Below are 26,258 nucleotides of genomic sequence, written 5' to 3'. Positions count from 1 at the left end.
TTTTGTTAAAAAAAAAAGACCCTGAAACACATAGCTTGAGGTCGAGGCTTTGTTTTGGGCATTTCCCCCCCCCCGCCTTCACTCTGTATTTTCATTCTTTCACATTTCAATTTGCTGCTTTTTTTCCAAAAAAGGGCAGTTACAGTAACAGAATTGAAGACATCTGGAGGAAAACATGGCTCCTCATGCCAGGCTGCTTTTCAGGTCTTTTTGTAGGAACTTCTGTGATACTTCAGCTGCCTATACCACCTTTTACTTGCCCCATGATTATGTAATTTTAACATGAACTTTTATTACTAAAAAATCAGCTATTGTCAGGTGCTTGAAAATTGAGCCGCTTGAGATTTTTCTAGACTGAATTTGGTGTGTTATTTCATGAAATTAAAGTGTGTATTGGAAGTTTAATGTGTGAATCCTATTTCTGGAATTTTATTGTTTAATATCATGTGCATCTACATGATGCTGTGTTAAAGGCAGTTGAAAAGAATCTTTTCCTGGGAAAGGCATCCTATCAGAAAATCCTTTGTGTTTACACTACTAGATGAAATGGCATGATGATATTTATGTGGAACTGTCTTCCAGTGTTTAAATCTAACATGCCCTTATTGAAAGATGGCCAATATTTTGAAGGTGACCCTTTTTTTCCCCACTATAAGATCCTACTCTGACTTGCTTACAGCTTAGCTGGGCTCTAATGGTTTGTATCCTGTGTCCCCAGGTATGTGTGTCTAACTGAATTGTTTTGTAAAACTTCATCCAAGAAGGCTCAGTTTCTCATGAGAGTGTGACTAAGAAAAATGTTTTCCCATATGAAAATGCTGGTCTTGTGGACTTCTGTTGGGGCAAGTGGCTGTTTTTCTATAAATGTTCCATCTCTAGGGCAAACATAAGGTTTTAGTAAGAGAGATTATATTTCAGAAATGGTCCTGCTCATATCCTGGAAGAAATTCATCCAATTTGGAGGTCTGAGGCTGCAGCAATCTCAATGGATTCTCAAGAACTGAGAATAAATAAAAGGACTGAGAGATGGATTTTATACCGAGTCTGTGAGAGAGTTGTGACTAGTTGGGAATAGGAGCTGGGAGTGAATAATGCCCCAGGTGTTTGCTTTTTGTTCAACCCATGGAAGAGAGCCTGGGAAAGTAGGCTGGAGGGGACATGGCTGCAGGCAGAGGAAGAGTTGTCTCCTGGGAGAAACGAGGTTTCTCCCCACCTTTGCCACAGGATTCCTCTGTTGTAAGGGAGCTCACTGGGAGCAGAATGGTCACTCTGTGTGTCCTCCTTATTTAGTGCATGTCCTGCTTGATACCCACATGCCCCAACAGCAGAATTCCCAAGGTCTCTGTTAAACCAGTTTGAGATCCAAGGTATGCAAAATTAGGAGGTGTTGGCTTCAGATCCTTGTTTGTAAAAGTAGAGTGTTAATACTCCCATATCTCATGAGGGTGCCGCAGAAATAAATTTGTTTCTTGACATGAGATGAAAGTACAAAAAAGGAAACTTTAGCATTTTAAATTCAGAAGAATAAATAAAAGATGGGGTCAGACACTGCAAAGAAAACTAAATATTGAATAACTTCTCATTAATTAAGTAGCATCAGCCTGTGCACTGAGTAAATGAGGAATACAAGGGGGAAGCTAGTATTTTAATATTTATTTGACCAATGATTTTATACAGGTGTACAGGAAGGCTGAATTGAGTTTGGAGAAGTAATCTTCATTCTGACACCTCCTAATTCTTTGAGAGCATAATTTTGCAATCTTAATGTTGAAGAGTTTTGTGTGTGACTTGAATGTACACAGGCTTTTTAAACGTCATTGTTGTTATTTAGTTAATTTATTTAAAGGCAGCTCTGCTCTTCAGGATGGATCTGTGGGGAGAACAGCACTTGCGTCAAAGTTGGAGCATGTGCCTGGTGAATTGGGCTCTGGGCATGCAGAGGGACTGAGAGGTGCAGCCACACTTTTCCTCCATAAAGCACTTTACAGAGCATGCCAAGTCCTGCAGTGGCTTTTGTGTGGTGTATCCTGGAGGGATTTGTGGTGGGCTCCCCAAAAGCCGGCTGTATGGAGCTGCTTTTTGAGAGTGTCTGAGCTCTGTGCAGTGGAACCCAGCAGCTGATGCCCGTGTGAAATCTGGCTGAGAGAAATGGGTCTGGTTTGCTGAGTCGTGGTTCAGCTGTGCAGAAATCAGGTGTACAGACCTCCCATGACACAGGGCTTGTGTGACTGATGATTCCAATGGTAAATCACTCTGTTAGGGACCTAAATGTTTCAGGAAAATGTCTTCCTAAAGTAGGAGTCTGTGGGAAAGGGATCTTTTATTGAGGGGGAAAAAATAAATACAGGGGGTGCCAGTTCCAGAAAATCTCAATATTTACTGAAATTCAAATTTTCCACAGTGTGTATTTACAGCATCTTGGACAATATTCATCAGCAGGCTCAGTTTTGCCTTGTTTCTAGGTGTATACACTTTCTGTAGTGTACCTCAGAAAAATGAGATTGGCTTTCTGGAGGGTGTGCTTTGTGTTTGATTAGTGAAGGAGATCTGTAGATTTGTGGCCTCACTTCCTCACTTTTGCTGAAGAGTTTGTATAGTGGATGCAGGGTAAAACTGCAAGAGAGGGAATTCATTGCACAGTGAGGGCAGGGCTCCAGGGTGGTTGGGAGCTGGTGGTGTGCAGAGACTGTTCTGCTGAAGACTCCAGAAGTTATGCTTTTAAAATTGCTGTAGATGACATGCGGGATGAATTGATGACTCCCAGGGTACCAGGAGCAGTACTTTCTGAATACACTGAAGTTTCTGTTCATGGGCTAATCATCAAACAAGAAAAAATATATGGGTAAAAAATTGTAGACCTAAAAAGACTGCTGGTACTATTTTCCTGTTTTAAGTTAGAACAAAAGTTAAAAATTCAATGGTATTTTTCTGTGTTAGGTTTTGAAAATATCAAGTGCATGGATTTTGGATGCATGTTCTTTAAAAAGCCAGAATTGACAAAAATTTAAGTTGTGACTCAGTTGTGCATTGATAGCAAGTAAAACCCTTTCTGGTTTTTGCTGTTTCCTTCACACAGCACCATGTGCAAATGGCAAACTCAGGTGTGGATCCCAGCCTTAACAATCACTGCTAAGCAGTAGGAAGTGATAGTGGGTGAGTGCAATTCCCTGGAGCCTGGCATTCCAGAAGCCCAGGGTGTAAATCACTCATCTAGCAATCCATAGCTCTCCCACTGCTGCATTTCCCCATGATTGTTGCATCAGTGCAATTAAATTCTTTTCCCATCTTGCTCTTTCCAAAAGCTATAAACAATTAGAGTTTGTACAGGATAAAATAAATTAAAAGCAACTTACAGTAAAACTGTTTTGGCCTTGTGGAATTTGGAAGAGGGGGAGGGTTCTCTCTGCTTGTCTGAGATAACAAATCCAGCTGCAAAACCCAGTGTGGCTTGAATCTTCCTTTGGCCATGATATAGTTGAATGTTTGAGATGAATATGAAAGGGCTGAGAACTCTGATGCAGAGTGGTGCATCTCTGGTGTTCGTTGGGTACTGTCAGAAGCAGAAACCGGTACAATGCACTTCTGTGAAAGGTTTATTGGAGTGTGACTCTGGGAGGTCCAAGCACCATTCACTTGGCTGCTGCACTTTTCTCACTGGAAGGGGTCAGACTCCTGGAAAGATGCCTGGTTACAAGAGTAACAAGATGCTCCATATGGAGGCAGCTTTGTGAATTCTACTCTGTTTATAAAGTAAGTCCTGTCCCAAGAGGCCAGAGAAATCATTCCCAGGAAAGGCATTTTACATCCAGCTGACAGTGGGATACAGGTACATTTATTGGAGTATGTTTGGAATCCCATGAAAACCATTTGCAAACACTTTTGAATAGGTTCCCTGCCAGCTGTGGTATTGGAAAGGGACAGTTTCCTGCGATGTTTCATTTCAAATGACTAAAGAAACACTTTCCGTAAATATTGATGTACTGAAATTCACAAGTGTCGAATCCCTTGTTACTGAAGGCAACAGCAGAAGCACTGTGGGAAAAGATAATTCACTATGAGAGTCAAAGTAAGCCTTTTCTTTCTTTACCTGGCAGGTTCCAATCCACCAAAATCTTAAAGAGCTCCTGGCCATCCGGACAGAGCTTCAGAAGAAGGTTGAGGATTTGCAGCGGGAAGCTGCCACGCGTTCCATTTCCTCCTCCTCTGACAGAGGTTCATCTCCTTCCCATTCTGCTACGCCAGTGCACACCTCTGTGTGATGTGGAACAAAAGCCATGTGAAAAAATCAGTGTCAGGTAACACAGAGGAGGGTGAAATGCTTTTCCCATCACAAAAGGATTGTGAGTGACTTGTAATTGCTATGATCTACATGCCTTACTCTGTGTCTGATATTATCACGATGAGGCCAAAAAGAGCTTCAATAGATGTGATGTATTTTCTTGTTGGCAGTTCCCACATGTGTTTTGACACTCTAGCTAAATCACCAATTGTGAAATTAAACTTTGTTTTGAGCAACCAACAATTTAACCATCCTAAAAAGGAATCCATCTGCCAAGCAGACAGAAAAATGCCTCTCACATTGTCTAGAGTACGATGCCTGGTTGAAAGAATCAGATGAAATGCCACATGATGCTTACACAGAACACAAAATGTTTTTCTGAATGGGAGCTCCTTATTTCACTCAGTAATATATATATATTTTTTTTTTGCTAGAGCAATTTATTTTTTTTAGGTAATGCACTTGGAAATTGATTTTAAAATAAATGTTTTCCAGTGTAGTCAGTTTTACATTTCAAACTAAATATGCCATTAAAAGTGGATGAAGTTGAGCTGGATTTATCAAGTACACCACACTGACTTGTATGATGTAATATATTTGGTAAAGCATGTATTTTAGGTTTTTTAATGCCTTTTGTACAAGTTGAAATAAAGTCTTTTGACTGTTTAGCTTATTGTTCAGTTTCAGCCTCCTGAGCGAGGGGGAAACTTGCTCATGTCGAGGTCTTGTACAAAGTAAAAGTTTGTTTTCTAGCAAATGGTAATATTTGGGGTTGGAATGACACCCAGCTGTGTAAATTGTATAGTCTGTATAGCTCCACATTGTGAAGTGTGTTTTGTTTCTAAGTGTACACACAAAATGCAAAGCTGTGTGCGTTTATGCCCATGTGTATGTGATGTTAAACCTATGCATCCTCCCGTGGGTTTAAGCTGCACCTTCAGAAAACAGATCCTGCCTGTCCAAACCCTTTTGAGGACCTTAACTTGCAATGACATTGTTTGACAAAGTTTTTGAATAATATGGTATTAATTGGTTTTCTTGAAATAAAGCCTCTTGGCTTTTTGTTTTTTAGATTCCTACTAGCATTTTTTCTGTAAATGAATAATTTAACTGTGTTGTCATGTTAAATACACATTCCCAACTTTCTCGCATCTCCCCCTAAAAACACTCATATTGGAAAGATTTGATTACTATAATATTCCTCCTTTTAGAAAATTATTCACTGGCATTCTTGGAAGGCCTAGAAATGGTGCATGCAGCAAATTTTCCCTGGATTGTTTTCCTTGCTGTGTTTCATGAAAATCTGGTTCTTCTCCTTAGGAAACTTAAATATCGCAGCTCTGCTTTTTGACTCGTGCTTGTATTGCTCTGGGTTCTGCTGGTGGGAGTTAAGCCCCATTCTTAAGAGCCTATTGATTCTATATGGTGATTGTGGGTTTTACTGACTGTGAGTATTCATTTGTTGCTGCACATTTGTTCCCAATACACGACGGTGCTTTTCTGTGTCTCGTTCTCTGCATTAACTCTACCCAGCACGTAGTTAATGAGTCCAGTGAGCTGCTGAGCACCTTCCTGACTTCAGCTGAAGAGGCTGAAGTGCTGTATCCAGTCTTACACGTTGACTGTGCAGTGCAGGATATTTCAACGTGTCCTTTTTACTGTAGTGAATGCTTTTTATAATAAATACTCACCTACACAAGCACAGTTTAGGAAGGCTTGCAATGTTGCATCTGTTAATCAACCTCAGGCTTTTTATAAATAGATGAAAGATGTCTCCCTGTAAAAATGGTTCTGCAGAACAGTGTGCCAGCAGTGAATTTTACATTGCCAAAATATGTTGAGCTGGTATTGAATTAAACTCTTCCGTACTTCAGATTTCCTTGACGTTTCAACTGTATATTAAAGTAAAGCACATTATCTCCAAAATGCAGTGCTAAAGAAAATCTTTTGAAGTTTTTCTCTATATTTGTGCTAATAATCACAACATTTTCTCTATAATTATTGCAAAAGCGATGACTGGATTAGCTCGGGCATTCTGAGCTTTTTAAAGCTTGGATCTCTAGAGCTAAACTCTCAGAATTTGGTTTTGCATAGAAGAACACCAGTTATTTCAGCTGACTGGCTGCATATCCACCAGTTTCAACAGAGCTCAGCGAGTCTCTGATGTGCCAGGAGAGCTCTGGGGGAGGGTCCTGCTGTTCCATGTGTCAGCACAATGGATGGGTTTGTACATACTTAGCATGGAAATATTCAGACATTCTATAGCTCATGTGCTAGTTAGAGCACAGCTTTACACTGAAGAGATGATTGTTGTACTCCGTCTGCTTCCTGATAATCAGATTTTTTCCTATTGATTTAACAACTAATTCTGTCATCATTTTCTATTTTTCAATAAGGCAGTATTGAACTAGTTAAAGGAAGAGCAGAACCCTGTTCCCTGTCTGATGCACCTTGGACAGAGCTATTAACTTCTGGTTCAAAAGCTGCATCTTCTGCTTTGGTTTTTGGTTTTGACTCTGCTCAGTATAAAGGGAATGTGCAAAGACAGCAAGCAGTTAACATTTGGCTTGTAGGATTTTCCTATTGTCAGTGACGTGTGAGAGGGCCACAGCCTGAATCCAGTGTCCCAGAAGGGGATGAAGCCTTGGTAACCAGCTGACACATTTTTTGGTTTTAAGTAAGTTAAGTGAATCATCAGCATCAGAGACTTTGTCATTTTAGTCCTGTTTCAGAGCTGAATTTACACTTCTTTCCCCTTTGTAGATAAAAGTAATTTTTTTGTTTTTTCATTAAAATGGAAGAAGGCTTTTAAAGCTGGTAAACACTCCTATCTGTCTGGTTCTGTTCCCTGCAGAGCAGCCTTCTCAAGGAGTTAAAGCTTTAAACAAAAAGTGTTTCACTGCTTTCATTTTCCAAGGGAAGCCGTACTAATTCATGTGCTGTGTGTAGTAACACCAAGAACAGCTGGTTCTCTAAAAGCTGAAAACAAGGAATCAAGAGCTCTCATTGGTGTGCACTAAGCCCCACAACAGAGGACACAGTAAAATGGGCAATTCAGACTATTCCCCAGGTGAAACATTTATGGTAAAAAGTAAAAAAGAATGTCCGTTTGCTGAGACCACGTCTGCTGAACTAAGACGGTATCGACAGCTTTTAACTGCAGAGCTTGTTGCAGTTGGGAAGAAAGAGTTTATTTCTACAAGAAACATGAGTCAGAAGTAGTTTGAAATATAAACCACCTTTCTTGACTGTGAGACTGAGCATTCCATCATTATACAAAGCTTAGTTTGCACTGCATGGGAGATTTATCTACTGGGTGTGAAAACGTAAAGAAAACTGCAGGAACCCGAGGGTGCTGCCTCAAGTTTAGCTGCTGGGTGACCTGAGGAGTGTGTGTGTGTATACAAATACTTCATTTTTACCATTAAAGTTTTCATAATGGTATTCATCTTCACACAAAGTCCAGTTTGGATTGGTTTTTTAAATAAAGTCTTCAGTGTAGTTACAGAAGAGGTGATGTACCGTAACGATACAGCCAAACGCTTGCAGCTTACTTCCAACATACCAAAAAAACCACAAAAAAATTAAGTCTTTCTAGTCAACTTGGTTTATTTGGTGTTTTCCAAAGGCAGTTAAATTCTGTTTTTTACCCCCATGACCCTTAACATGCACATTAACAAAATGTATTTTCTTGCAGTATAACATTCAACCTTCATTTGGTACAGGTCACTTGTTCAGCAGCAAGGAATCTGTCTTGCTTCTAAGTTAGAACATCACTCAAAAGAAAGGGTTCTCTAATTTCACAACCCCATTGTTTCTGAACTTTGTTTGTTCCTGAACCTCATCTGTTAGAGAAGCAATTTTTAAAACCTCAGCCTGCCGACTCATCCTTCTTTCTCAGAGTCTGAAATGGTATTATGGACTAATTCCACTTTTATCACAACAAATGAGTAGTTAAGGATGACAATGGAGCACTTGTAAGGGTTCGTTAGTGGGGTTGCATGAAAATGACTGAGTTTGTAGTGCCAAAAAGATCTGAAATTCATGTCAGAGTATTCTCAGCTGAGGAATCTGAAACATACTGCCAAAGGAAAATGCAAGTAATTGAAAGAATAAACAGGAAAAGAGCCAGCTGAATTCTTTCAATTCTCCCTTTTCTCTGTCAAACCTTTGACAAACCTTTGCTGAATCGTTTTATTGCCCTTTAAATTAGCTTTAGAAGTGAGGTGTCATAAGAAAAAGAGCTCGCAGCGCACACAGTACAGAAACTCTCAGGACATCTGTATATATAGGTTTTAGACTCATGAAAAAAAACCAACAATTTTCTAGTGGTTTATTGCCTTTTTTTATAAAGGACAAGAAAGTTCATGCCATGTATAGAGAGCTTAAATGCAGGATTTTTTAAAAATCCATATCCAGATGTAAAGTGAATATATAGTAATTAAATGAAAGTAGAGGTCAGTGCTGGGTCAGCTGTTGCAGAACTCAGATCACTACTAAAAAATACACAGGAAACCTCTCAGTTGCTATAATGCCTGAAATATAGATGATGTGTAAACTCCCTGTTTCTCAGAGACTGGTCTGGCAGTTCAGATGGAAGGGGACAAACAGCAATAAAAAATCATTTGAGCCTTTGCTGACATTTGCCACTAAGATTCTGACTTTTGTTGAGTTTTGAAGAGAAGGCCAAGCCTAATTTCTCTACTGCAGGATTTGCAAGTGTTTTCCTATTTGAAATCCTAGAGAAAGAAATCTTGAATTCTGTCACTTTGGAAGTGTTCTCTTTCACTTGTATTTGTGGATTTCCACGTACCTACACATTACACTAAGCTGTAAGTAGGCACCAAAGTCAGAGAAGAGCCTTCAATAAAAGCTGCGGCTTCTGAGTCCCAAAACCTGCAGTGGATTTTCCAGTGAAACATTTCCTGCCTTGTTTTTTACATTTGTGACCTGCAGTATTTTGAACTAGACTTGTGTTTCCTCTGTGCCCTAGTGTAAGAGTTCCCCAAAGGAGGGGTGGGTGCTGTACCCTTAAACCACACCGACTACTGCACTCTCCTCTGGTCAAACAGGGCAGGGTAAAACCCATGATCTGCATCTGCAGGAACACAGTCACTGGCAAAGGGAAAGGTGGAATTTCAGGCACTGGATCTAAGCCGGGAAAACGGCTTCTGGTGATCATCAGTGCCATGTTGTAACACTTCATCTACAGTAACTTAGAGAAAATATTTCATGCTACAGCTTTCAAATGTTTGGGTAAGAACAAAGAACAAGTGCTGGTGCATGGGACTGGAGATACACAAACTCAGCTGCGTGGCTTAGCCAGCACCTGAGCTCCTCATGCAAATTGCGCAGACCACACTTCCTTCGTGAAGACCCTTCTCTGGGAGTAAACAAAGTGCATCCCATCTCCTTCCTATGCTTCCATTATCTGCGCCAATAATTAACCTTTCCTATTCCAAACACATTCATAAAACAAAGCAGCAGTAGTTCAGAGTAGTATTGTTGCAGCCTAAGTGTTCTGAATAGTTGTGAGGCACCTTATAAACCACTGTAGCTGTTCTGCCAGAGCTAGTATAAGGCTTTAAAAATGCAAGTGTTAAAAAGAGCATAAAGAATTGTGGAGCTATTGCAAAATACTTAACCAAGTTACTAGGCAATTTCCTTCCAAATGGAGCTGTTACTGGGCTCATTCACCTCCTGGCAAGGCCTTCTGGAAGTCATGTCTGCCTGAAAGCTGTGAATTTGTACATCACACTGAAAGGCTTGGTTTTCTTAATACGCGTTCATATAATACGGAATTTGCAAACCCATACAAAATGCTCACATTTCAGGTTTATTTATAAATAGTGAGTACCTCTTACACCACATAAAGTGAAATTTCCTTCACTGGAGAGCATGCTTTTTAAGCAATCATTGATTTGGACAAATGTATTGGAAAGTGGCAGTTATCCACATTTTAGGAGCAGTCAAAAAGGCTGGGGAGGAATTAGGAATCTAAACAGAAATTCTTGCAAAAAAGTGAAGGTTGGGTCTGGGCAGCGGTTTGGCAGCGTGGCAGGGGCTGCGTGTGCACTGTCCTGGTGCAGCCCAGTGTCCTGCTGAGCACCACTCACAGCCCAGTGCTTCCCAGGCAGCTGCAGGAACCCCATGCAGGACAGTGACGGAGGATTCAGCCTCTCAGGAGATACTGCCTTTTTTAAAGGTTGGTGGCGACACAAGGAGTGAAGCTTAAATGCTTTTTCTGCCTCTGGGTGCCTGGGAGCGCTCCCGATAGTTGCTGATAAAAGAAGAAGGAGGGGACTGCATCTTGTTAAGCTTGACTTCTGTTGTGGTAGTGAGCATTACAGGTCTTAACAGATACCTGCTTTGTTTATTTTCTTTTGGGTTAAATGTGTCACTTGTTCTAGTGTTACAGATCTGAACCCATCTGAACCCATCCTTGAAAGCATCCAAACACACACAGCTTTAATTGTGGTGACAACATAGGTATCTCAAGTCACAGAGACAGAATCACAGAAAGAACTAGGTTGGAAAAGACCTTTGAGATCATCAAGTCCAACCCATGACCTAACACCTCCTCATCAACTAAACCATGGCACTGAGTGCCACATCCAGTCGTTTTTTGAACACGTCCAGGAACAGTGACTTCACCACCTCCCTGGGCAGACGATTCCAGTGCCCAATCACTCTTTGAGTGAAGAATTTTTTCCTGATGTCTAACCTAAACTTCCCCTGGCGCAGCTTAAGGCAGACTGTATCACTTCAGCTCCATTCTGATCTCCAGCACAGTGGAGCATTCAAATGGTATTTCCTAAAAGTGAACACTGCACACACTGCTATCAGCTGTATTTGTGACTTGGTTTGAAAGTCAGGTCCTTTGGTTAGAAGCCCAGCGCTGGGTGGTGGTAGTGACGCCATCCTCAACTCGTGGCTTGGGAGCAGGGAGTCACCTGCCTCAGCCCAAGGCCCCACACAAGGACCCACCATAGGCACTTCATTTTCAGGTGTAGCTACACTAAGGACTGCAATCCACCCTCAGGAAACGTGCAGCTTTGTCCTTGCCACTGGAAGTGACAGTGCCCAATGGCAGAAGGTGGCTGGAGGCGCTTTGCAGAGGGCTTTGCAGGGTTTGGCTTTGGATTGCTATTTACAGGCACTTCACTGTCCTCATACCTGTAAGCTCTTGAAAACTGACCACTGCTGAAGCACCTTCTGTGGATTTCCATACAACTGCACACCAATCCTATAATACTTAAATGTAAACATAAACCTTTTCACAAAAAATAAACACATGCTACCAGTCTAACCCTAAAGCCTAGAGCAATGAAAAGCCAGTTCAAGCCTAAATACACATTAAATAGCTTTCGAGTCAAATTAAATTAAAAGCTAAATTACAAGCATGTAAGATCTCTGTTGCTGCTGACTGATAATTTTCTAGCCCTGGGTCACGCTTTGTATCTTCGCACTGTCTTGTTTTGGTGGTTCTGCTGACTGTGTTTCCAGGACTGAGTATTTAACTGGGGAGAAAGAAAAAAAAACATGAGTACAATAGCACACGATGGAACCAGGGCACAAGCAAGGGGTGCCCAGCACTGGCTGATTGTATGTGACACTGGAAAAGCCTTTGCAGCAGCCTTGATTGTCTGTCACTGAAAAGAAAGATCATGCTTCTCTTGTGCAAGACTCTCGATGGCTGGATACATGAAAGCTAAATGTTAACTGCCATCGTTTGCAGCATGAGCTCCTTGGGCTCTTACCAGGCTTTCCTTTGTGTGCAGTAAAGGGGTAAAAGCACTGTGGTGCATGTTTCACAAAAGCTGCGGCATCTCCTAAGCGGTGCCTTCATCAAAGGGACACAGAAGCTCCGTGCAGCACCGGGGACTTTAAGGAAGTCCCTGGGTAAAGCTGTTTTTGTGGAGGGATGCAGGCAGGGGTAAGGGATACAAGGCTCTCACCCTGGGGTTCCTCGCTTACGACGGCTTCCATGTTTTCTCCTTTCACATACTCCGCGTTCAGTCCCTCTGAGAAGTACAATAAACAGAGTGAGATGGGAAGGGTAGAAAGTAGAATTACTTGCTTTGATGCTTTAAAAACTCTGGTAATGGGCCTCAGAGCTGTAACAGCCGAGATGCTTTTTTGCAACTTCCTCTGCAGTGACAGCAGCACAGAAGCCTCGATAACCCACAGCCAGTGCTGAGACTCACTGGGTTTCAAAGTGCCCATGGAGCTCCTGGCAGGCACAGCTCCAGCAGCAGCTCTTTTGTCTGAGGCTCCTGCTTCATCTTTATCACGCGAGGCAGCCCAGCTAATTCCTGTCTAAGGCGCTCAGCTCTGAGCAGTGCGGGAGGAGGAAGGGAGGAAGGCTTCCCGGACAGGACTGCTGTGCAGCGGGGGCTGAGCCTCAGCAGAGATGTGCCACAGCCTCATTAAAAGCTAAGTTATGCAGAGCTTCAAGAAGCAGTTCAGAGCAGGGCTGTGGTGATGAAGCAGGATCCCAGTGGGGTGTCAAATCCCGAATAAGTCCCTTATTTAAATGCAAAGAAGTTCCCAACGTTATCAACAAGTGGAGCCGAGGCCAAGGAGCAAGGCTGGGCACTGCTGGGCAGGGGTGGCTGCAGGAAGGTGGACAGTAGAAAGGGAGTGGTCCAGCTGAGAGCTGGAGGCGAATTAAGACTGACCGGGGTGTACCATGGACTTCAGGCATCCTCAGCAGCTCCTCTGCTGGGGAGAGGCAGAGGTGGGAGTGCTGTGCCGTTGCATCCATTAGAGACAGACCAGGAAAGGGGATTAGAGTGCTGGCCTGCAAAGGAAGCCTGAGGCAATCGGGCCATGCAGCACACACCTTTCAGGCATCTCTAACTTGTTTGCACATCTAAATGTGGCTCAGGGTGTGGCAAGTACTGGCTGTGCCTCATCACCAGGTTTGGATGGGGCTCACTGGTATCTCCCAGTGAAGGACGAAGGCAGGGAATGGTGCCTAGGCCAAGCCAAAGGAGTGTGATGGGAGCCTCAGGTAGCAATGGGGCAGCTGCTGCCTCCGAGGCATAGGAGAAAAAGGGTTCTAGCAACTGGCTAGAAAACCCCCATGAAGTCCCCAAGCCAGCAGAGGCACTGCAGCCAGCAGCTGGCCAAGCTGTGGAGGCAGGAGAGGTGCAGCTCCCACCCTTCCTGGGCACAGCGAGAGCTCAGGGACGCCTGAGGCTGAGCCACAGCCCAGGGCACGGCTGGTGAGTGCGAGGTGAGGTGTTAAGAAAAGAAAGTGGGATGCAGAGTCCGTGGCAGCATAGTGCACGTCCTTTAGAGGAATCATCAGCAAATGCTCCTCGGGAGAGACTCAAAGCTGAAGGACAGCTGGACAGAGAGAGCGCCGAGCCTGTTCCTCCACGCATCAAGCGAGTGGTCACTGCCTCCACCCAGACGTGTGTTTTGCTGGGATAACACCAAATGCAATTTATGTTTTTCAATAAAAAGCCACTTTTGCAGCGGCTGACAGCTCTTAGATTTCTGTCATGCATTGCAATGCATCTAAGGCCTGACATTAGCCCAGCATGCCATGTCTGATGGCTTAAATTAATCCTCCTTTATAATTAACTTTAATTTCCTGCTGCCTTTCTGGGGCTTTGTGTCTCTCAGCTTCCCCCTCATCAAAGCCTTTACTCCTTTTTTTTTTATTATTTATTCTTGCCAAAATATCATTTAAGTGAGGGGAATATACAAGGGTGTTTCATTCCATCACATTCATTTGATTTTCCTGCTGATCTAATTTACCAAAATGCTGTTTGTTTCAGGCACAACTGGGAAAATAGCACGATTCCAGCAGAAATTTCCAACCCCAAACACCCTTTCCCTAGAGCAAACAAGATTCACAGGAGATTTCAATAGATTAATTTAAAAAAAGAGCTTTTCCCAGCTGCTTGCAGCCTCCCTCCCATGAAGAACTACAGGAGCCCACCATGGCCAGGTGAGTGCTGTGGGCTGAGGCTGAGGATCCTCCTGCAGTGCTTGCACCAAGCAGCTTTAAGGGGCAGCTCATGCAAAAGGTGTTTTATAGGAATACTAAGTTCTGCTGCTTAATTTGCAGTTTGCTGCAATGATTGTCACACACCTGCTGAGGGTGCAGTGGGCTGAAGCCCCAGATGCCGACACTGCCCCTGCTTCCTTCCTGCTGCCTGGTGAGTTTTTATGGCTTGCTGAGATTGTTGGGGGTTTGGTTTGTTTATTTTGGGGTGGGATGTTTTTTTTCATACTGACTGTGTTTGGTATTGGTGGTTTGGTCTTGGGCTGTGTTTGTGGGGGGTGTGAGGGATGTGGGGGGTGTGAGGGGCAGCGTAAGCCCTGGGGATGGCAGTGGGTCCTGGGGCTGTCACTGCTGGTGGGCTCCTGTCTGTTGAAAGCCTGAGATGGGGGGACCCAATGACCCATGGCTGGGGCTTTGTTCTGCCAGCTGGGGGGCACTGGGTGGACAATGGCAGTGGGGTTCAGGGTGGAACAGCTGTGTGCTTGCTGCGTGCCTCGAGGTGCCTGGGGAAGGACTTACGCTGGATGCTGAAGCAGAACTTCTTCTGCTGGTAGGAGATGTAGCTGGAGACAGCCCCGATGAGCGCCATGGCCAGGCCGCTGGCAGTGCCGGCGATTGTCCCTGTCTCTATCCCTGTCCCTGTGGGGCACAGAGAGAGCTTTGTGATGGGCACACGCACCACCCCTTCCATCCCACCAGCCATGGTGGCACCTACCTCTGTTGTTGTTGTTGGTGTTGCCGCTGGCACCTGCAGAGACACAATCCCGTCAGTGCCCCTGCACCCCTCTGCTGCCCCCACTGCTGTGCTGGGAGGGAGGGGACACAGGAGAGGGGTGGCAGTGCAGCCCTGGGCTGGGGGTGGGCAGATGCCCCCCATGGGATGCAGCATTTGCTGCCCCACACTCCGCTGGGCTGCTTGTTTTTGTTTCAGAGGGCTTTGAAGCTGCTCCTCTCCCTCTGTGTGTGCATGGGGGCAGTTTTGGGGGATCCTCTGCATGGGACATCTCTGCCTGTCTGACAGCTGCCCTCACCCCCATGTTTTACACCTCCACTCCTCAGCATTAAGGGAACACCTGAAGGGCTGTCAGAGTGTTACAGAGCACACTGGTGGCAGTCACAGGAGGTGACTGGCTGAGTTCCATCATGTTAGGGAACCCTCAATTGGCTTGAAGTCTATTTTGACATCGCCTTCCCCGGAGAAACTGGGCTGGGAGGAGAAGCTGCTCGCACTGGAAACTGCAGCCCTTGCCGAGTCACATCCGGAATTTATGGAAGCAGGTCAGCATTGTATTAATGCCTCTGATGTGTCTTGTCCTTGGCACAGGGATTTATTAAATGTTGATTTGGCTCGTGGTGTTCAGCTCTTTATGCGACTGCTTTTAATATTTAATACTGTGGATCCTTGTGAACGCCCAGGCTTATCTGATTGTTGCTGGATTTCCCCCTTGTTCCAAACACTGGTGGAAGGCAAACGAAAGCATTTACCTGCTCATGGCACCAGGATGCCCTCGAGGTGACAGGGGAGGCACAGGTCCTGTCTGCCCTGGTGGCAGCTGGAGCTGCAGAGCCCCCATGGAATCAAAACTACACACCTCCAACTGCTGGCACCAGGCATGACCAGGGAGGCCAAAAGCTTTTCCCTTGTCTCCATGGCTGAGACCCCTTTTGCCATGGAGCTGAGCACTGCTCTGCACAGGGCTCTTTCTAAAAGCTGGGGGTAACCCTGAGCCATGACTGCTAAAGAAAACCACCATACGTAGGTCACCACTTACCCTTCTTCTTGTCTGGGCTGTAGCCCCCGTCCACAATGCTGGCCAGGTCATCATCTGAAAATCCTTTAAAAGGAACAGGAACAAACAGTGGTTGGCACCTGAGGGAGCCACAGCTGTGCTGGAGGTTGGGATCATGGGCTGCTCCATCCCCAGTGGGGAACTGGGACTGGTCAAAAAATAATTCTGTTTCTCTCGCAATTACCAGATGTTAACCCTGAATTACTTTAAGGTCACAGAAAAGGTAATAACTGACTAGTTTAAATGCTACTGTATTTTTTAAACTGAAATGACTGATGTATTTAAGAGTTCATGAAATGTTTTGGTGCTCAGCCTTGGCTGGCAGGGGAGGAGGCAGGAAGAAGTGTTTTGTGTGTACTGTGGCCATGCTGCTGGGGACCAGTGAGCCCCTGGCAGCACCAGCTGGGCCTGGGGTCCTGCAGGCAGGAGCTGACCCTTATCCTTCCCAGAGGGACAGAGCAGTCCAGGGGAAAAATTGAGCACCAGCATGTTTTGGTACAGGTGAAAAAGTTATCTTGTAGTGGGCAAGTCTAATTAATGCAGGATAAGTACAGAGAAACAAGGTCTGTGAATCTGCAGCTGAATGAGTGGTGCTGTTGCACATCTCAGCTCCAGTCCCAGAGGGAGCGCTGGGGTGCAGCAAGGTGTGTGATGGGAGCAGAGATCCAAGGCCAAGACAGCAAAAGGTTCTTCCTCTGATGCTGTGTCTTGGGAAGAGTTTCCTTTGCCTTAACAGCCTGGAAGAGACTGCCTTATTCATCAGCTTACCACAAAACACAGATTTATGGGCTCAGTAATGAGTGTGAAAAGAATGAAAGCCCTGACTATGCCAGAGCCTGGAGAGGTCCCAGGCAGTCCAGGGAGCAGCGATGCCGGGGGAACGCGTGTGCTGGTTTGTGGCCAGCGCCACGTTCCAGCAGCTCAACGCCTCAACCTTTCCTGCAGGAGCCTGAAACCTCAGCAAGCCCAGAATACCAAAGTGCAGACAAGTCACCTAGTTAATACAATGTAATAAAATACCTGCCTGTTAATTACGCGTGCGAGCAGGGTATACGGCCATCCTGACATCAATAAACCAGCCGTGCAAAGTCTGTTTCCCAGCTCAAGTGCTCAGGGGAACAATCCTCACAGACAAATGATTCATTCACTGGAGTATTTCAGAGAAGGAAAAAAAACCCTCCCAGCCCAGAGTGGAGCCGGGACCTGAGCCTGCTCTAGATTTACACCCTGGCAGTGACTGTGAACCCCAGCAGCACATGCCCTCGGTTAAAGAGCTGTCAGCTACGGGGATGGAGGAACTCAACACAACCACCACAACTTAATGGATCAGAAGAGACCCTGGGAAAAAAAACCTGCACACAGACAGGGTGCAAGTCATTAGGAAGAGTCCCCTTCTGCCTTGAACCAGTGAGGAAGAGGCTCCTTCCCTCCCCAGGACCAAGCTGCCTGTGGAAACATCCCCACTCTGGGTGGGCAGGACAGGGGCGGTGGATGCTGGCAGTGGGCAGGACATTGGACCAGGCAGTGCCTGTTTCTCTTTATCCCATCACTTGGTGGGAATGGTGTCTGACAGTGAAGAGCTGGGAAGGATCTCCTGCAGGTCCCAGGGAACAGCGGGGCTGGTAGCAAGCAGGACAGAGAGGAGAGGTCAGCCTACCTTCGCCTGGCCTTACATCCGGCCTCCCACCATCTTTCCTATCGTTCTTATCATCAAGGGCATCAGCCAAGTCAAAATCCATAGGATCCTTTTCTAGAAAACAAGACCAGGGTTAGCAGTGTGGTGACAGGCTGAGGAACTCTGCAATTAATTCATTAATCAGGGAAAAGCACTGTTGAAAGAGATCTCCAATTCTGCTATGCAGCCTCCTGGCAGATCTTCCAAACCTACCCTGTTCCATGCCCCCACGCTGCTGTGGTGGGAAACATCATGTCCTTCCTGCAGAAACAGTGTCCCCATGGCTGGAGTGCCAGGTAATCAGATAAATGAGGCCACTAGGAAAAGTCAGAGCCAAACTGGTGCCCCAAGGGCGCAGTCAGTGGAAGGAAGGGAGGTGGCTGCACCATGCTCACGTGCTGGCTGGAACAGCCTGTGACTTGATTCCTTGGAGTTCTTTTCCTCTGTGAATGTTCAGCTGGTCCCCTGAGCAGCCTGGCTCTGACAGAGGAGATTGTCTCTGCTAAACAGCAGCTAAAACCACGGCACAGAGCCAACTGAGCTCCCCAGCCCTCCCACCAGTGCACTCCTGAGTTTATTCTGGTCCAAATTTTTTTTTTCTTTTTTTTTAAGCCTGGGAGCACTTTTTGCCAAAACCCTGCCTGGGCAGGCAGCAGAACACCCAGCTGACAGGGTGCCCTGAGCCTGTGGGTGTGTGCCAGTGGAGCCCAACACAGCTGTACCATGATGGGGGAACAGGCAGCTCACAGCCTTCCAGCAGGCATGGGAATGAAACATGGGCCAGGAATCACCGAGGTCCCCCAGGAAGCACAGGGTAATGCCCAGATGCCCTGTCTTCTCTGTGGTTTCTGATATTTGTTTTTTTCTTGAGGTGTCTCAGGTTAGCAAACAGACCAGAGGTGGGAAATACTGGGATGAGGGCAGTGGCACCATCATGGCACATCTCAAATCCTCCCCCCATGCCAGCAGCAGAGCTGGGGTGAAGCAGCAGGGGCTCTGGAGATGATGCTCACCTGGGTTACGCTTAGGAGGTGCTCTTGTTGTTTTTGGCTGCTTGGTTGTGGTGGTGCGAATGCCATCCCAAAAGCTGTTGTCTGAAGGGAGGAAAAAAAAAGACCAAAATGACACTACCCTCTGAAATGTGGGCTCAGATGAGTGCTGGGAGGGAATCCCCCCCCCTGCCGGGAGACTGGGGCTGCACTGGACCAGTTCAGTGCTCTGGTCTTTACACAGCTTCAGCTGACACTGGGAGCACCACTCACTCCCCCTGGGTGTCCTGGGGATGCTCGAGCCTGCGGGGAGCTCTGTGTTACCTGGCTTCCCTGGCCTGGGGAAGGGCTTGGGAGTCGGCTTGGCTGGTTTGGTGGTAGTCTCCACAGGCGTGTCAAAGTAATCAGCCAAATCGAAGTCTGCAGGAGAGAAGGGATTGTTAAACTCCTGTTTGTGGGGACAGCACAAGGCTGTTGGCACACACCCCACTCTGTGGGTGTTGTGCACGTCATGCTGCACCATTGCCAGGGGCTCCCATGTCAGGCTAGAGCTGGAAAGGGCATCCAGCCACTCTGCTGCTCAATCGCGACCTATCACAAAAGCTTCAGAAAAGCATGGCCACCATTTCACTCTCCCCATCCAAGCTGTGGCTGCTGCCCAGCCCCAGCAACCCCAAAATAATTCACTTTTGGGGGAGTCCTGCTGGTACCTGCAGCATCTCCTGAGAGCTGGTGCAGATGAGAAGGGACTGTGGGACTGAGCCAGTGGCTGGCACGCTGCTCCCTGCGCAGCCACCCATGAGTGACCTTGAGCTGAGCAGGGCATGCACAGAGAGGGGCCAGGGCACGGGAGTCCACTGCAGGAGCCTCTCAGTGCCATCACTCATCCAGAAAACACTCCCTGGGGAAGAAGCAACTAGCTGAGACAAAGCCTCAGCCTCTGCATGTGTCCATTTCCAAGGGAGAGTTTACTGGATCGAACAACCGCTCATTCGGGCTCTGATCCAAACACTGACCCTGCATGTGCCTCTGGCACTTGGCTTTTCTTGTCCCTAGCAAAGACCATGGTGGCCAAGGAGCCAGACAGCTGAAATGGGTTAAATCTGTGCCAAGATCCTCATGCGGGGGTGAGTGGATTCACTTCTGAGTGCTCCCCTGATGCAGTTTATTGCAAGCTCCTCCAGCGGGGTTGGAGGAGCAAACTTCGGCTCCTGTGACTGTGCTGTATTTAACAGGGACTCTCTGGCCAGAACTGAGCCAGAGGAGCAGCTGGCAACAAAACTCCTGTGAATTTCAGGGAGCTTCCTCAGCTGTAGCACTGCTGGGAGCTGGCCAGCCAGCACATTTGATGTGCACAAACAGCCAGAGACCCACTCTTCCCTGGATGGGGAAGTGTTACCAAGATGGGACTTTACGTGGAGGTTGGGGGTATCTTGGAATTAAAAAAAAAAGGAAAATATCCTCTGGACTTCCTCCTGGAAGGAAAACTAGCAGGTGCCCTATCTGCTGGGCTTCATTTCCAGCAGATAGGAACAAAAGTGCTTGTGTAGCTGAGCAGTGATTTGTGTCTTCTCCATTAGGATACTGCAAAGTGTGCGAAATTCTGCCTTGGCTGTAAATGCTCCACTGCCACTCACCTTCAGCATGGACAGAAATATCAATATTGCATTTCTCTGGCCACACAGGAGCAGTGCATGTGCACACACCAGCTCCAGCTTCCCTAAGGCAAGAGAAGGGGTCCCAAAGCAGCTGCTGAGGCAGCAGCACCCAGCCACACACGGGCAGCCCACAGGGACTCACACAGTTCAATCCCACGGGAAGTGCACCCCACACTGGGCTGCGATGATGTGCATGCAAGAAGGTCTCACCTGTCCCACCTGCCGGCTTTCTGGGGCCCTTGGGAGTGGCTGTGACAAAACAGATGGGGAAGAAAAGTGTTAGTCATAGGCATCACCAAAAATGTCACCTGTGGATTCAGAATAAATGGCAAAGGTTTCACCACAACTTTCTGACATCTGCATTTGTAAACTCAGGGCACAGAACCATGAACACCCTGCATGCAATGTCCCACAGGACTGCCCACAGATGAGAATGGAATCCAGTGCTCCATAGCACACTGCTGCCTTGGGCCGAGCCAACATCCCATCCCAGGTGGAGAGCAGGCAGCTGCAACAATCTGCTCTAAGGCTCCTGGATACAGCGGCAGACAGGCAAGGACAGATGCTGTACAGAACAGCATGGAAACCAGCAGTGAGTTGCCAATGTTTTATTGTCCCTGGCCTGGTCAGTCAGTCCCATGACAGATAATTTCCTGTGCTGTGTTACGCACAGGAGGTTCCCTGTCAGCTGGAGGGCTGTCAGTGACACCCTGATACTCAGCCCCCCTGGCTGCTCCTGGGCTAAAACAAGATACAGCCAGCCTTTGAGGGGGGAGGGAGGGAGCAATATGGAAACCACTGCCTATTAATAGTGGCTGGCATTACCAAGTATATGAATAAATCATGAGCAAGAGCTGTGGCTGCTCCATTCCCATTAATTTCCATTACACTGGAGTGGTGCTGCTGGGCTTCATTTCCAGCATGCTGGTATAGTTTGATGTGACCCAACTCCAGACCCTTGGTTTGCTTTTTTCTGGGGCTGACACCATGAATCCAAAGTGGGATGCAGCAGCTCGAGACGCCATGGGGACAGTGCTGCCTCTTCCCTTCACCCACTGATGGGACTCCAGCCTGGGGAACACCACTTTCTCTCCACATGAGGTGGCCATTAGTCATTTCTAACCATGTCTCCTCACATGCTACATTAAAGGGCTTGCAAAATCCTAGATGAGCTGCATCAGCCCTGTGACCAAGTCTGATATCCCGTGGCCTATCCTGGCACACTGCAGGAGAGCTGCAGAGAGATCCCGTATTCCACATAAACTCCAAAGTAACACAGCACAAGTGTCCGTGTGTTGTTAGACTACAGCACAAGAGGTTTCAAACACTGGTACAGCTTTCCCTTCAATACATGTGGGTTTATTCTGCATGATCCCAGAATCCAGCATTGCTCATGGAGCAATCCCTGCTGCTGCCCCGCCAGGTGCTGGGTCTGGGGACAGTCACCATGAACTGCGTTGCGAGGGCTGGGCAGCAAGGGGTCCTGGGTGCTGGAGTGTGCATCTCTGCCACAGCATCTCCGTGGCTGGGTAGCAAAGGGAGTCAGAGGTGTGTGAGGGTGCACAGTGATCTTGGGCTCAGCCTTGGCACTGGGGGTAGGTGTGTGACCTTTCCCAGGGAGGGAGATGAGCCTCTCCCATCCCTCAGCTGCTGTGCTGGCAGTTAGGTTTGGTCCTTGGGGTGTAAAACACCAAATACTGAATGCTGAATGCCAGCAGCAAGGCCCCCCACAAGGAAATGAGCTTCCTTTAACTGATGGGCTACACTGGAACTGCAGCAAAGCAGAGCAGCGCCCTAACTTTGCTTTCCCAGGCACCACACTGCCATGGGAGCAGGGAAGGACCCGGCGCTGCCCCTCCCTGGCTGGGCACAGCGAGCTGTTCCCCCCAGCTGGGGAAGGGAGTGGATGATGCACTGCTTCCAGGCCAACGGGGCCAGGCCTGCTGGTAGGTGTTACTGAGGAATGCAAGGAAGCAAAAAGGGCAAGTTCAGTGCCATTGCTACCTCAGAGCACAGGTGTGCTCTGTCTCTGTGGTTCCTCACAGGAGTCAGTAAGCAAAGGGCACCTGGTCAGCAGCCAGCTCCTCCAGGACTGTCCCCAGCTACACCTGTCTGCAAACCCAGACCCTGTTATCTCCCAGGCAGAGATGATGAGGCAGTTGTATCCTCTACCACCCTCCCACCAGCACCAGATCCCAAAGAACAAATCGCATCCATTAACATCTATTTGTTTTCTCCTCTTTAAAACAATGTGTAAATGTGACTTACGTCGCTTGGTGACGAGGGCATCTTCTAGGTTGAAGTCATCTGCGTCATCCCCATGACCTGAAGAAAAACAATCAGCACTGGCTGTACTCACTCCACACTGAGCAAACCACCTTTAAATAAGGCATGGCTAGACTTGTTTGCTCAAATTGCTTTAGTTTTTTGCTGTTTTTTTCCAAGCCTGACCCAACACTGGTAATGAGGAACGCATCAGCCCTCTCCAAATGCTGTGACTGTTAAATTGCAGAGCAGTCATCTCTGGACTTTCCATTTGTCTGCCCTAATGGATGCAGTATAAAGACACATGTTATGCTTAAATTTGTCAAGGAGAGCCTACCAATTCATCTCTCGAGCTGCCACTCACCTCTGGCTGTGCTCACAATTATATGTTTGCTAAACACCATGAAAACATTGGGACAGTGCAGACAAATTCAGTGACAAACAAAAAAGCCCTATGCCCCTTTTCTTCTCAAGTACCTTCCAACATCAAAGGCTTTGCATGAAAAAGCTGTTGCTGGCTGCCAAGCACGACTTAGCATTTCAGAGGCTGCCTGCATCATTCTGCCTTGGAAATGTGAACAGGACCAAACCCCCCATCCCAGGGCCATATCTGACAGGTGCATGCCAATTTTTTTGTTAGAGATGCCTCACCACAACTCTAGTCCCATATCCCAGGAATAACTCAGGGCTTCATCATGTTCTCCTGCAACAGGGCCAGCTAATCCTTCCTTTCTCTGTCTCTTTTTTGCATGGCATTAATTACTGTTGACTTACCCCAGTTCTGAATGTATTTGTCTTGATAAATTCATGCTTTTACATCTCGGAGCATGCTGAGTAATTAATATCCTTTGGGTTTGCTAAGTACTGCAGCACTGCAAGAGAACATTAAAATGGCTTTCCTCTTATTCCTACTGCTAAATGGATTTAGCTATTGCCACCTGAGCTCCAGTGTGCTTCATGAATAAATTTAAAGCTTTACTGACAAGGACAACAACAATGGGAAGGCACCAGTCCATCAGAAAGCAGGTATCCGCATTTCAGTGAAAAACTTCTACTGAGAGTGGTCACTAAGTACTGCAACAGCTGCAGCTCCAGTTCCACTTACTCACACATCACCTCTCATCTCATCTGCTGTCTGTTAAACGTACACTCAGCAGCCCTGTGGGTGATGTACGTGCAGGGGCTGGGGCTGGGAAGTTGCTGTGGGCTTCTCCCCCCTGGCAAAGGCTCGGCATTAGGCACTGCTGGAGGGGGTGTGTAAGGAATGAGTGTCCCAGCCCACGCTGTGTTTCTCATCGAGCTGAGCGATGCCAACGCTTCCCTGCGAGCCTGGAGGAACGGCCGGCAGCGGGCGATGCAGGGAAAATCCGTGTGAAATCCACAGGGAGAGGCATGCGGAAGAGCCTCTTGCTCAGCACAGCAGGGTGTGTCTGCCACCCTCAGCCTCCCTCCATGCTTCTCTGTTCCCTTCCCAAAATCTTTCCCTCTTCGGCCTTATTGCTGGTGAAATATTGGCACTGTGAGACAGGTGATGCTCTCCTGCTCTGACAGCCTGGGTGAAGCTGCAGGGTTAACAAGTGGTCAGTGCAAAGGAGCAGAGTCAGGAATGTGCAAGGCCATCCACAGTGCTCAGAAACACCTGCCCAGCTCCAGGACTTGCACAGGGGGCTGCCAAACCACCAACATCCCTGCTGAGACTCAACACACTCATCACTGTGCTGGCCAACACTGTGTCCCAGCCTTGTCAGTCTGACAATTTTGTGCAGTCTTCCTTTCCCAGAATGGCTTTTTCCCCAGTCTTTACTGATTTTCAGGAACCAACAGGGCTCCGTCATTTTTGTCTTTCTATTTTAAAGCATGCTTAAAAATAGGCAGAAGGGGAAACCCACGTCGCGTCTCTGGCGGGATGAGAAGCGTTACCAACCCGACTGGGGGAAATGTTCCATCACTATGTGAGCTGGCAGGAGGGATGTGGTGGCAGCACCAACTCGCATCACTATGCCAGGAGCCCTCCCTTCCCTCTCCCTCGCTCCCTCTGCTCTCCATGATTAAGTCAATATTAAGGCACTGACTTGCTGCACACTGAGCCCTGTGTCAGCGGATCCTCCCTGTGCTGGTGTAGGAGCCCAAACACCAAGTGGGGGAGTGCACAGCTGGGGGGTGTGTGCAGCTCACACGTTCCAATGAAGGGCTGTGGGGGTTGTGGGGCTGCACAGAGATGTCCCCCCTGGTGGGGACATGGGCCCTGCAGGAAACACAGTGTCCCAAAAAATGGGCTCGCTCCGCCTGGCTTTGGGGGGCTCACTGGACCCACTGGCTGAGATGCACTTACACCTCCCTGGGTTTGATGACAGCTCTTCTTGGCACCTCTCCCTGCAGTAAAGTGTCCTGGGCTGGAGCTACATCCTGGGTGCTTTCCCCACACTGGTGGGAGAGGTGGGAATGTTGCCCAAGTGAGGGTTGGGAAAACTGCAAATGCACCTAATTTCCCACTAAAACTTTCCCAAGGAGCTGCAGTGCTTGGCACAGCCCCCTACCCAGGGCTTTCCCAATGCTGTCCATGGCAAACTGACATCCTTTTCCAGGACTCTCCTAGGCATTGGCAAGGATTAATAATAGATTGCCAGTTAATGGAAGCTGACAACATCTCTATTTCATGCAAAGGGTGTTATAGAGACATATTATACCTTTTATGGATCAATAACCGAGCGTTGCCGTCACAGGCACACAAACTCCCCTGCTCACTCCGACAGATAAGACTGGAATGCCCCCCTTGTTGTTTTACTCACTTACTAAGTGGCAACAAATCTGGAATTTCATGGCCAGACACTGAAAACCCCACCAGCTCTTGGTACGCATGTTTACCGTGCACATGCAGTTTTTCTGGAGGCAGCACAGCTGCTCTCTGCACTGTCCTCTGCAATCCCTTTGCTTCTGGGGCCCTGCCACTGCTCCACAAGCAGTGGAGGAGTGGAGCTTCCAAAGCCCATCCTCTGATGGGAACCCACGCACAGCACGGAGTATCTTTACATTAAGGATTTATACTTTTCGGGAGAGGCTGGGGCCCATGCCTGCACATCAGCACTCACAAGCTGCTGAGCTGCAGCACAGGTTGTCTGCAATGCCCATGAAGCAGAGTCAGGGTCGTGCCTGACACGTCACCTTCCCCGTAGGACATCCCACCTACAACCCGTTACAGGGCCACAATAGCAGTTATATGCAAAACCCCTCCTGCAGGTTGCTCAGTGCTGGGGAGCAGTATGGGATCCTTGTCAGGGCTGATGACTAGGCTAGTTCGGGTTATTTTTTTCGCTACCCTTGCACTGGGTCTTTGAAAGAACTCTGCGCTTTGGCTGCTGGGAGAAAATGCGCATCCCCAGGGGCAACTGGGGGCAATTCCAGCCCTGTGTGCCACCAGCCAAGGGCACTGGAGCATCCATGGCACTGCAGCTCCGTGGCAAGGGGGGAATAGGCAAATTAGATACATTTTCCGTGTTTTTATTTAATCTGACAATCCAAAGAGACCAAGCTGGGACATCACATGGCACCCAATATGAATCCCCCAATGCCAGAGTGGGGAG

At 47.3% G+C, this 26,258-nt stretch overlaps 2 protein-coding genes across 7 annotated transcripts in view; one reads left to right on the top strand and one right to left on the bottom strand.

Annotated features, from left to right (window-relative positions):
- The window catches only part of MTMR1 (myotubularin related protein 1), a 39,770-nt gene extending 33,618 nt beyond the window's left edge, over positions 1-6,152 (top strand). For all 5 annotated transcript variants that reach the window (XM_039571891.1, XM_039571888.1, XM_039571890.1 and 2 more), the window contains one exon: positions 4,095-6,152. In XM_039571891.1, coding sequence (XP_039427825.1) covers positions 4,095-4,259 — 165 coding nt within the window. In that variant the 3' untranslated portion in view covers positions 4,260-6,152. The remainder of the gene's footprint in view (positions 1-4,094) is intronic.
- A 1,711-nt stretch (positions 6,153-7,863) lies between these two features.
- CD99L2 (CD99 molecule like 2) overlaps positions 7,864-26,258 on the bottom strand; it is a 31,092-nt gene continuing 12,697 nt past the window's right edge. The window contains exons 2-11 of one of the 2 annotated variants that reach the window (XM_039571892.1): positions 22,681-22,737; positions 20,623-20,661; positions 19,079-19,174; positions 18,779-18,859; positions 17,748-17,840; positions 16,073-16,135; positions 15,016-15,048; positions 14,820-14,939; positions 12,238-12,303; positions 7,864-11,799 (exon numbers count right to left, since the gene is read on the bottom strand). In XM_039571892.1, the coding sequence (XP_039427826.1) occupies positions 11,717-11,799; positions 12,238-12,303; positions 14,820-14,939; positions 15,016-15,048; positions 16,073-16,135; positions 17,748-17,840; positions 18,779-18,859; positions 19,079-19,174; positions 20,623-20,661; positions 22,681-22,737 (731 nt within the window). In that variant the 3' untranslated portion in view covers positions 7,864-11,716. The remainder of the gene's footprint in view (positions 11,800-12,237; positions 12,304-14,819; positions 14,940-15,015; positions 15,049-16,072; positions 16,136-17,747; positions 17,841-18,778; positions 18,860-19,078; positions 19,175-20,622; positions 20,662-22,680; positions 22,738-26,258) is intronic. The other variant, XM_039571893.1, reaches the window with a different exon arrangement.

This window comes from Corvus cornix, chromosome 4A, assembly GCF_000738735.6.
Source record: "Corvus cornix cornix isolate S_Up_H32 chromosome 4A, ASM73873v5, whole genome shotgun sequence".
In the NCBI taxonomy this organism is placed as follows: Eukaryota; Metazoa; Chordata; class Aves; order Passeriformes; family Corvidae; genus Corvus; species Corvus cornix.
Note: the sequence above shows the minus strand (reverse complement) of the source record. Positions and strands in the feature narration are given on the sequence as shown.